The sequence below is a fragment of the Galendromus occidentalis genome, unplaced genomic scaffold (assembly GCF_000255335.2).
Source record: "Galendromus occidentalis unplaced genomic scaffold, Mocc_1.1 scf7180000077384, whole genome shotgun sequence".
Lineage (NCBI taxonomy): Eukaryota > Metazoa > Arthropoda > Arachnida > Mesostigmata > Phytoseiidae > Galendromus > Galendromus occidentalis.
In genome coordinates, this window is record NW_003805372.1 from 1,029,471 (window position 1) to 1,041,808 (window position 12,338).

Below are 12,338 nucleotides of genomic sequence, written 5' to 3' on the forward strand. Positions count from 1 at the left end.
GAATTCGCACCTCTCCTCAGCTGACCCCCGTTAAATTCCGTATCCGCACGCGCTGTCATCGCCCGGAAATTCGGTAGATGATACGCGAATTTTCCCGCTCCTCTCAGCCGGCTCGGAACAATCTCAGGTTCGATATGCGGCTCGATGACTAGCCGCTTGGAAGTAGGACCTATGCCAACGAATGACGAGGAAAATGCTCGCCTCATCCTCAGCCTTTCGAGTATCGAGAGGCGTGGAATCAGAGAGGATATTCCGGCGGCCTGATGCTTAATTGCATTTACATATGTATTAAGAACAATAATCGCACAAACAAGCTGCGCTGCTTCCTTATCGATATCTCGGGAGGGGTTTACGATCATTCCAAGCCCCGGCGTCGCAGTGAGTGGCCTTACACGTCGGGTTTCTGTTCCTTCGGTAATCGCTGCCATTTCGAGGCTCCTTGTATGTTTCATGCACTCCGTCCCTATGATCTCTCAGGAAGTTCTCGAAAACGTACGGTGCCGCGTCGTCGTCGTACACGTCGAGGCTCTCTTGGTGGGTGGCTATGTCTTCCAGAGAGGGCGAGTAGCCCATTTCGATAGATTGGACACAAGCAATAAATTCAGGAGATGAGTAACAGTAACAGTTCTGTTGTGTTCGTTTCTCTTGAAAGCTCATGCTCGGGAAGAGTCGATGCCGGCGTTCCTGAGCGCCGGCTGAAAGGTGTTCGTGGCCTCTAGCGGCGCTTCTCTCTCTGATTTTGTCGATTAGATTGAAGCTCCCTAGGTCCGCTTCATTTTCCAGCCACTGGAAATCCATACCGCGGAAGTACTCGTGTGTCTGGAAATGCGAGTAGTGTTCCGAGCACAGGCGATAGTGAGGATCGGGATTCATGCAATCAGCCACGAACTGCATCAGCTCTTTGGGCCACTCTTTTATTGCCGGCCACGTGTACCGCGGAATCACGGCTTGAGGTTGGACCTCTTCGATCGTGAATCCTCTGAATGGATAACGACCCGTAGCCACGTGATACGTCGTAACGCCAACGGCCCACCAATCCGTCGCGCGACCCAGTCCAGTTTTCATGAGAGCTTCCGGCGCCATGTACGGTATCGTGCCCGCGAAATCAGCGCCCGGGAACTCTTTTCCCGCTTTTTCCCTAAATGTTGGCATGAACTTCGGGCTGTATTTGCCACAACAAACTCTGCAGGTGTCGAAATCGATTAATTTGATTCGACATCTTGGCCCGATCATGATGTTGTCCGGTTTGACATCGCGATGGATGAAACCTTTGAAATGTAGATGCTGTACCCCCAGACCCAGCTGACCGATGATGATTCGGACGAGCTGCAAGGGTAGACCTTTGGGCGCCCTATGAATAAGTCGAATGAGCGACACCCCATCAATGAACTCCATACAGGTTATGAAAGCGTCCCGGTTCATGAACGACGCGTAATAGCTTACTAGACAAGGGTGACTTATCATGCACGCGACTTCCTTATCGACGAGAGCCTGTTCGGGACTGGGGAGGATGTTCAGAGGCACGAATTTCAGTACGCAAGGAATTTCGCCGAGCTTCGCTTTGTACACGACGCCGAAACCGCCGACCCCGATCATTCTGCCCAATGAGAAATCCCCGAGTCTCGCGATCCTCGGCTGATGAGCGTGTTCGATTATCTGGTCCTTGAAGAACGTCGACACCAGAAGCCAATTCGTCTCGGCGACGCTTTCGGAGACTTCATAATACTCGACCAGATCTGCACAGGCGAGGACGATTTCACTCAGTGCACGACTTAAGGTGTTCTGAGCCGCCTGATCCTTGGTTTGAACCGCTTCCCATAAATAGTAGAGGTTCTCAACGCCCTCTCGGAAGCGAAGCGCACTGAAAGTTCTCTTGTCCATTTTTTTCATGAAGTCGCTGACCAGGAGCTGCGCCTGCTCCCTTACGAACTGCTGTCTCGGATAGCGATTTATCGAGCTCGTTTTGTATTTATTCGAGAAAACGTCCAAGGTCGCACGAGTGTTCCTCCAACACTGGTTGAAATGTGCGCTCGATTGTCGATTACGCTGCCGCATCGTCTTTGGCTCGCTCCTAAGGAGTCGCAGCCACTGTCGAATTTCGTTGTTGCGATCATTCAGTTCGAGCGCTCTGTTTGCGGGCATCGTCCTTACTCAGACGGACAAGCCTACGAGGAAACAGGATACTCCACGTTCCATACCCAGCTGCTGGAATCGAGATCGTGATTCGAGATAGGATTGATCGATGGATTAATGACCGTAGAGGGAATCAATCCATCGATTGTACGCAATATGCAAGAGCTGTCCGATGGCGAGGGCACAAAAGGGAGAAACGTTGATTGAGTCGAATGGTTTGGAAGAGACTCCATTAGGTCAGGTAATAGATTACTCGATTGCGGGTGAAATCGATGCCCCATGAGCATTTCGGAGTGGGCAAGCTCCTCGCACGCGATGTTCGTACATGCGTGGCCAGAATATATAACTGCATGCTGGGGAGGGAGGGGGACAGGTTCCGAATGCTGAAGATGGTATGGCATTCGGGTCTGTCCTCTAGGCACTTCGCTTCCTTTTCCCACGAGGAGCTTCCTGATGACCGATCATGATGATGGTCTCTAATCGATCCTCGAGGGTCGATGAAAGCCGTAGCCGGTTGATGTCGACCTGACAGGCGACGCGACGCCTAGTTGCTGGACACAGTTCGAACTCAAGCTTGATGAAAAGATCGTAGGTCCCTTCGATCGATCATTCAACTCACGATAGCCCAAGTTCCTTGAGGATCGGAACGTCCTTTTGAGCTAGAACAACGCGGAGGGTGGGGGCCGTTCATCGGGGCATCTGACGGGAGTTCTACCACCGTATTCGCCCCGTTCGGTTGTTTTCGACGAGCCATTTCGCCACCGTGGTCGTCTGATCTGCCGGTCATACGTAATAAACATACTCATATTGAGGAAATATGATGATATTTCCCGACTCGAGTATCTGAGAACACGGTGACAATGGGTGCCTCATGTCGGCAAGGAGCATGCCGCCGATGCAGTGACTGCTCGTGATTGAATGCACTCCGCTCAGATAGCGATCAGGCTATAGTTCACAGTACTCGACCGTCTGTTGACCCGATCACGGCGGAAGAATACCAATTATGAAACTATATGTAGATGGACGGGGAACGGCGTCGAAAGCCTCTCGCTCTGTAACACATCATTTTCTGCAGACATGTGTGCGCGTGATTCAACAGCTTTCCTCTCTAGAAAAGCTCGACCGCCTCAGTGGGTTGGATCCACTAACATTGTTCTCGAAGCGGACCGCTTGCTCCAGACATTTCGAATCGTCGTGATTCATGAGTTGGATATCCATGGATATATACGACGGAGTCGAGGACCGATTCGCGAAGGACCAAAACTTCGAACAATTTGAACGGTTCTGCTTCGTTCGAATCCCAGGATGAAATTCATTCCTCTCCTCAGAGATCGACCGATATTCACTGACGAGACCCACCTCCTGATGCGTTATTCCTGCCGACCTGAAAATCAGACCAACTGGACGAGCTCCGGAACTGAAGACTAAGGGTTCGATTCGACGAGGATCCCTCGGGCGAAGTTCGGATGTGATTATTAGTCTCGTCTTTCCTCTCCGTATCCCCGACCAGCAATCGGCATCCTATCATGCGGTTGTTGAAGGGACACTCAGGGACCGGGAGTAGACAAAGTGTGAATAACTAGGCACGCATCGAAGCGCCGAAACGAACCAGCGCACACCTGCTCTCGCATGTATACCAGATCACGTGACGTTGCGGGAACCCTCAATCGGCATCGGCTGTCACGGAATGGTGAATGCATTCCTCTCGGTAACTTCCAGAGAACAGGGTTGTCACGCAGCGGGTTTTCGTAAGCGATCCCCATCCGCTCCTGGTGGAATGACATCAGAATCAGGGTACTGGGGGACAACCTACTACCTATGAAGATCAATCAGGCGGAAGCGATCAAAATCTTGCGGACATCTCGGAAAGTTTCAGAAGTTCGGGTGACGGATTTCTTCAGCATCCGAACTTTGCGGATTGCTTAGCTGTCACGAGGAGCCGACATGAATTTCCGTGAATTATCATGACACCATGCCGAGCATACTGTGACAGATCAAAGGAAAGGCTTCGACCGTCCTCGATCAACTGACGGAATGTATGGACTCCATGTGTCCAAGTTCGTGCGCAAGGCGGCTACGCACAAGTGAGCGAATATTCTCCAGTATTCTCGGGATCGTTTATGATGTAACGTAGACAGACCATCTGGATGCTCACAGTCTCAATGACAAATCGAGCATATGTTTCGAACAAATTTCTGGAGCCAGAGAAAAACTCACGGTCGAACAGATAAACGAACTGCCTCTCCTTCTGCTATCGCTGCATGCGCCATCGACGGTAACCGAAACAAGTGAAATGGCAGCACGTGCTCAGACAGCGTGCTTGAGGGAGCTCCTTCTTCGCGCTTTCATATTCGAACGATTGCTGCTATATTCGCCATCATTCGGCCCCTCGTTCTGAAAGCGATTAGAAGCTGCTTGCTGAAAATCTAACTGAGGACTGGTTTTCGAACGCGTCCGGAATGGCGGACAGAAATCGTGGTTTTCGACGTGACACGACTCGTCGACACTGACCCCCGTAAGAGCTCAATCATCTTGAATCTTCATCCCGTCGGACGAAGACTCATCGGATGGTACGCCATTCTGCTGCCGAATAACAATGACCTTTTCATCGATAAAGCGGAGCAGCTGCAAGACGAAAGCCTTCCTTATCGCTGGTTCAAAAACTTACCCTCAGCGCTCACTGAAAGCTTACCGTGTATTCCTCGTCGGAATACCTACCGTGCACAGGGAAATGTCCCGCGAAAAACGCTCGATGCGTGATGGAGCGTCTGAAGGTGATGTCTGGGAACGGCAGCCGTGCGGCTATCCTGTAAGCAAATCTCGACATCCCCACTGCGAATTCCTGTAGCATCTGGATGGAGGCTGATCACCTCTCAGTATCACTGGACCCTCTCCCGTTCCATCGCATCGCTGTCCAAAAAAGAAGTCATGCAAAGGAAGAAATATACATAGGAAAACAATGGTCCAGATCTTCATCAATATTTGAACATTTATTTCATTTCTTTAATATCGCTAAATTTTGTCAATGATATTCTTCAATAAAATGATGTAATCATGGACGATGATGATCTCGATCCGATCAGTACATTAGTTTCTCCTCCGTGTTGATAACGCTTTTCAACAGTTCTCCCGCTGCATTTCAGTATCTCCAGCGCTCAATAAATCATTTGTGTAATTTTCCTTCCTGTCGCTCCGTTCAATTTTTCACGTCCGTCTTCATCTCGCTCTTTGTCTCTCTGCTTCCTTTTTCTCTTTTCATATTTGTCATTGTTTGAATAACAAGAAACCAATCGAGAGTTTCATGTTAGCTTATAAATATGGTTCATATGGTGGTCACTCACTGCAAACTATTGCAGTTTGGGGGCGTCTGGTCGCGAAGCCAGACGAACACCAAATGCTTTAAAGAAATTTCATCTAGTTTTTAAAAATGGGGCTTTAGTATTGTTGGGGTTGTCTTGCTGACTCGCGTTGCATTCTGTTTTTTATTTCCACCGTGTACTCGTATGAAACGACTCGTTGGGACCGCACTTGCATCATCAATGGGAAGTTCGACCCCGTCGATGCAGATGCAGAGCTGACCTGCGTCGACGGAAAACTCGATTGGGGAACAAGTTCTTGAGAGCGACTGTTCCATCGGCGAAGGACACGGGTCTTGCTCGACTTCCTCTTCGGAAGTTATTGGCGCGAGGATGAGATCCAGAGGCTTCTCATCAGAAAACGAAAACGCGGTGAACGAGCAAAGGGCCGTTGGCGATCGGGATACAACGTATAATTCTTTTAATACTGCCATTGGCCCCCTACTCGCAGTTGCCTGCAGAAAGTCATTCGCATTTCTGGTTGCTGACATTGCTCTCAACCGCTTGGATGTCACCTCATTCGGAGCGTGACAGTGAGTTTCTCAACTTTCGAAAATATTGTTCATATAGCAACATTTACAGCACCCTCCCTCGTCGACGAGGGCCTCCTGCCGACGCTCCATGTAGTAAGTTCTCTTAAGTTTCGGATCGAGGCTTCGCCTCCGAAGTTTCAACCCTCCATCGCCTTCTATCTCTCCTTTCGCTTGCTCCTCCAGGAACCCACGGGATTTCATTCGATTCCGTGCAAATTATAGCGGAAAATAGGTTCGAAGATCATAGAACGAGAGACCTACAGATTCTCCATTGCGAACGTGCCGCCGGACGAGGGTAATACAGATTTCCGAAGGCGCAATCAGTCGCTTGCTGACCGGACGGAGTCGGATTCCCCGGCCAGCTCTCAGAGCTGTGACCCTGAACGACGCTGCTTCAAAGTCGCCTCCCAGTAGGTCGATTCCCCTGTTGTGTCCTTGGGCGTGACGTGGCGAAAGTCGGGAGGACTGGAGGATCTCCAATGCGAAACGAAAACCTTCGAAACGACAAAAGACCGAAGGGGAGACATTGAGAAGAAAAGCGCCTCGCGGAAAACGGTCGGAATCGATAAGGACCGAAGTACGGAACGATTTCGCCGAGCGTCTACGAGTCACCGCCAGATGGGAGCATCAGAAGTAGTAAGGTATTGGATAGTATTCGTAAAAGTAATTAGTAGTCGTTAGCTTCGGGAGTGGTCATCGGCAATCGATTCCTCATCGTCGCCATTGTCTCCAGAATTAAGCGCATGGATCAGTTCATTTTTTGAACGCACCATCTAGTTTGAAAGCATCGAGGGTATTCTCTTCTGCTACTTGAGCGAAGAGCACGTTGTATAGCGAGAATCCGCTGCGGCTACCGCTGCTGCTACAATTGATGGGGTGTCGCCGCCGCCAACGAACCTGTCGACGAAGTCGTTTCTAGAGTCGAAAAGCACGCATCTAAAAATAATACTTAAGCGAGCACTCTCCAGCCGCACGAGGCCAGAGGAAAGCTCATCGGGAGGAGATTGCGGAAAAGCTCCAAATATTCGTATTCTCATCATCTTCAATGCCCGAAACAGACCGGTGCCGACTCAGCGGGGAGCCGCGAAACCGATCGTCGCATAAAACCCCCGGTAGTCAGAAAATGACATCTTTCGACACATGTACCTACGGCTGCTCTCCGTATGCTGATTGTTTTCTCTGAGACCAGTTGAAAGTTACGCTGATGGAACGTCAGTCATCATCGTCATTGAAATCATGAGCATCGTTCGACACTCCTAGACCAACTCACGCTACACAACCAAAAGAACCGCCCGAGGTTCGCCGATGGAACCTCCACGTAATGCGCCTGCAATGATCCTGGGCCAACATCCACCCATCGCTTGTCGAGCAACTCATCGAATCAAACACACTTGCTCACAGTCATCAACTTTCTCCGTTTCCCGACGCGGAGGCAGAAGGCGAAGGAACAGCGAAATGAAGCTCTCGAGAAGACTCGAAGTCGTGGCTGTTTCGAAAGCCAAATGCAAGCGTCTCGTTATTTTCCTCCTCATGATTGTAGTCTTCGAAAGTCGTCTGTCTGTCCGTTTGACCGGCTGCTATGCGGACAAAACCAAGTCGAGTTCGAGTCATGGCTCATACAGCACTGGTGAGCTCCAGAAGTTAGCCAACCAACCTCTCGTCGTCCGAAGGTGTGGTGTTCCTGGCTGCCGGGCGGGACCCGAGCGAGCGGAGGATCGAGCTCTCTTTGCGAATTCGACAGTGAGGAGACTAGGGAGGAGATGCATTCGTCGTTGCGTCTTTTCTCCTCCTCGAAAATGCTCGCGTCCAACCCGGAGCAGACCAGAAAAAATTGAGATATCTGCTACGTGTGATGAAATGATATACGGTGTTCCCGTACCGTGCTCAATAAGGCAATATTAAAAGAGAAAAAACCGGCCGGAACCGGATGCAGCGAGTTTACAGTACAGCAAGCAAACTTAAAAAAGCAAGCTACCGAGCTACGGAGACACAAACACAAAATACCCGTGTTAGCTTTTCAAGAACGCACCAAGCAACTATCTTGCGGTGATTCTCTTCGCACGTGTTTTTTTCATTTTTTTTCTCATTACTCCACTACGGCGTTAGGTTATTCTTGTTAATATTTTCTATCCCCACTGATTATCGTCCGACGGAAATAATCGAAGGACTCAAGATGAGGAATGCAGCCCGATTAGAGGTGCGTGCTGCGTCCGGCAAGCTCCCATCGGATGGAAAACAAAGATCCGGAAATGCTTCTGTCGATGTCAAACATCGAAGACAGGAAGCCAGTGTTAGTGTGATTCTTCGCTATTGTCGTAAGAGTCGGCTCCAGAGATCTTCGAACGAACCGCGGTGCTAGGATCCGTCGCCTTGATTCTTCTGAAGGGACGACCACAGGTTTTTAACCCTTCAAGCTCCATCACTCAATCGGAAGGGCTCACAGGCTCGAGGTTCCGGTACTACCACGCATCTTAGGTACGTCGAGCGGAGCTTCAAAACCGGAAGAGGAGCGTAATCCGGTTGATCGCCGAAGTTTACCGGGTTGTTTCCTAGTCGCACTACGTAGCCGAGGGTCGTCTTGCTTTCATGTCGTCCGATCAACAGTAAGCCGACGGACAAACGGGCGCGGACGGACCGACTCCATCTGCTTCATGGATTTCCAAGCTGCGGCTTGATCTAGTTCAACTAGTTCTGTATATAGATTTCGCACAACCGCACCAGAGGGCGTCCCGGCCGCGACGGTCCGCTCGAGTAACAACGAGTCTTTCTAATTCGAATCATTACGAATTACGCTGACCATTGTTCTAATTGCTTATTCGGAGCCCGCGTCTCCTTCTAGCGTTATACAACATCTCCTAAGCGTTAGAGTTTCCGCTTGAACTCCAGTTACTCGAACGGACCTCTTCAGCAGAGGCTCCCAAGTCAAGGACCAGTTCGTCAACTCTGCTTAATTCGCGATCAGCACTGCATTTAGGTATCGTATCAAGTCTCGCCGGGGTTTCTCTTCCGAAAGAGTTCCTTCTAATCACTTCCCTCCCCTCGAGCTTCTCGGGAAAGGAGTCGGCTTGATTTTCCGATTCATATTGCAATGATGAAACATTTGCACGCGATACTCACTTTCGGTCTTTTGGCTTGATTGACGGTCGTGGGACGCTTTGGCGCAATCGATCGTTGTGATCGACGCTTCCTGCCACTTGAGAGAATCACAAACTCCTAATCGATATTATAGGAGGTGCCGGACAAGCTCGTCGACGGCATTTACTCTTTTCTTTGTTTCTCATCTAGACTTCCCCTACCTAGGTAATCCCCATCTCGGGAAACGTTATCTGAAAGCTCCTGGTAAAAATTCACGGGACGCCGCTTTCCAAAAATAGCTCTCATCGACACAGTGCATGCAGCTCTACGGCCACAATCTGGTGGGATTTTTTTCGGCTCATGTTTTTCTAGAAAAAATAGTTCTTCTGCGATGACACTCGCTTCGTAGTGGGCGGCAAGCGGCAAAGCAATGCGGAATTCGAGGGGGACACATGCCGAAGGACCCTGGTCTGGGACCACGCGGTCCCCCGCAATTCGTTCTCGATTCTCATACTCGACTCTTCCGACGACAACGACGATCATTATTCGTATTACATTATCATTATTATCATTATGAACAACGTCCTAAAGACAGCATTTATACATAGCCTTCGATGAGAATATTCTACTCGTGTGTGTGCATGGAATCATAATCAGCGTTTCATATCATCAGACTCGCAGTTGTCAGCTTACTTCTGGGCTCCGTCAGGCTCGTATTGCAACAGAGACACACCTTGGTGGATGACTTGGTTCGTCTGCTTTCTTCCCCTCACGAGGTTCGTGTACAAGTTGGCCTCAGTGCGACAAGTCGAAGCGGAGATCGATGCGGTCCGCTCTGAGTTTAAGCGACAATGACGATCACTGGGGGATTTTTTAATCTTGCACAGCGGAAACGCCCGCGCGACGGAAGCAGACGGACCGATCAAACAAACATGTAACTTGAATAACTCGCTTTGTTCCTTTTTACCCAAGATCAATAATGCTTTCAAGTTGCCGCGTCTCGAGTACAACCGAAATCCGATCTCACTCTATGAAATTGACGCGTCCACCGATTCCGCTGGACAGATTCCCATATGACTCTTTTCCTCGCATATTACGCCTCAGAGCTTCTGCGCGCTGTCGTGCTCGATATTAAACCACTCAGTCGGTCGAAAGGACGCGGTCTTCACCGGAAGTATTTCTGATTCCGCGCATGTCGAAACATGTAACTAACTACACGACTGCCATGATTTCGAGCAGGGATCGATCTCCACTGCTCCGAATATCCAAAGACAACTTCTTCTTTCACAAATGAAACCCTCGTATCTGGACGAACTAGTTCTGTAGTCGGACCTTGGCCAGATAGTCGGACCTGGTGGACGAAGACCTCGAAAGACAAAGTACAACGATCTGGAACATCTGAGACTCGACCTGTCATTTATGCCGCGACGCATACTGGGAACAATCAGTTTCTATTCAGGAGGAGGAGGTTCGGTGTTTCTGAAGACGTCCATCAGGTTCAACAGTTTCCGGCTGGAACTCATTTGAGGGCTCAGAGCTCCGTCGGAGCTCTGAATATCACTTTAGCTTCAAATATCGCGCTGTGATTCATATGCCGCCGAACGCCCAAATCAGATCAGAGAGAGTATAGATAGATTCTTGTAGTCAACTCGGATCAGAAGGGACTCAGATTCTCCTCTGCGAGCACGATCCGCGGATTCTGAGTATTCCAGTAGTGAAAGCCTCGCGCTTGAGGAGTATATCTACGACCTCTCGGCCACGAGGGGAGCCTGTAGCGATCCGTTAAGACAGGATATCTGCCAGCAGGAGCCGATTCTGAACAAAATGTTGTGTACCAGGCGATCTATTTGGGCGATCGCGGCGATGAACTCTCCACGAAAGATTATTCCCCACGACGAGAGGACTCTAACATGGTTTGCCCGCCCTCCGTACCTCTGCTCTTGGCGATCCGCTCCTGAGCGCAGGACAAGGCAAGATAGTGAGGGAGAAGGTAGACTGATTCGCTTCGATCTCCGTATCCGGCGAGAGTAATGATATAAATCGCCCCCTCGAAAATTAATGATGAGAAGCCTCTTGATCAGCATCTCAGATTTTCGATCACAGAAGGGAGCCGCCGCCCGGGAGTCCGGCCTCCGAACGGAGCTGATCCAGATCCAGTCTCAGATTCGGGGAGTTGAGGTCGAAAAGAAAAACGGATTCTGTGAGTGCAAGTGCGAATGTCCTCGAATCCTTCGCAGCGACAACTTCCGACGCGAAAAATCTGTCGGCGATGCCTTTCGCTGAGGACAGAGATGGCACAGGCCGACGAGTGGCGGACACATGATTATCCGCTGATTGAAAGCAAATAGAAAGCGACTGTTTGGAACGAAATTGAGAATGGAACTTGGGTCGATAGGAAGTCGAATCCGCTAGGAGTCGGCCGCTCAATAAGTCGCCGTCTACCATGAATCGGGTTCACCGATCTCAGACTTCACGGATCAGAAGAAAACTCGAAATTCTCGAAATCGCGAAACGGAACGCGCTTATCGAGCTCCCGGTCGGCGGTCTCCTTGTCGACTCGGATTTGGCAACAGGCGACATTCAGGCACACATTTTGACTACTGGGATCGGGAGTCCAAATCTATTCTAGACTGAATATTCTGACTCTGTTTAGCATTATTGATTAGTCGGGGATCGATTGATAGATAGATAGATTGCTTTTATGACTGACTGACTGACTGATTGACTGCTCGTCTTCCACTTCCGTTGAGGGCCGCAAGCTTCGAGCATACCAACTCTGTCGCTCTCGGACGCACGGTTCGCCCGTCAAAATTCATTAAAAACGCCGAGTCGTATCTGATACGACTGTCGGCAGTCTTCCTACGCGGACGATTGCTAACGCGGGAAGATTGGTTCGCAGGTTTCTCGGGCGGCTGGTTCCGGTTGGTAGCTACGGTCACATCGATAGCTCAAGCTTCAGAAGACCTGACTCAAACAACACAATGCACGCTTTCACGCGGACTCACGCACTTTCGATCAACGACATTGTATTCGAGACTGTTGCTCATCATGATGGTTTTCAGCGGTTCCCGCTCAAATCGGTACAACCGCAGGTCAAGGTGAAGATCCTATATCGTATAATATTAATTCGCATAATATATTGATAATAATATTAATGATAATCATCATATCCATTGTCATAAAATTCTTGCTCGGTACGGTGATGCAATCAGGATGACACTCCTCATTAGAGATAGTTATC

General features: G+C 49.8%; 1 protein-coding gene across 1 annotated transcript; it reads right to left on the bottom strand.

Annotated features, from left to right (window-relative positions):
- Nucleotides 1-327: 327 nt before the first annotated feature.
- Nucleotides 328-2,055, bottom strand: LOC100904413 (RAC family serine/threonine-protein kinase homolog). Its single transcript, XM_003742427.1, has one exon. The coding sequence runs from the start codon at nucleotides 2,053-2,055 to the stop codon at nucleotides 328-330; it is 1,728 nt and encodes a 575-aa protein (XP_003742475.1).
- Between the last annotated feature and the right edge of the window lie 10,283 nt (nucleotides 2,056-12,338).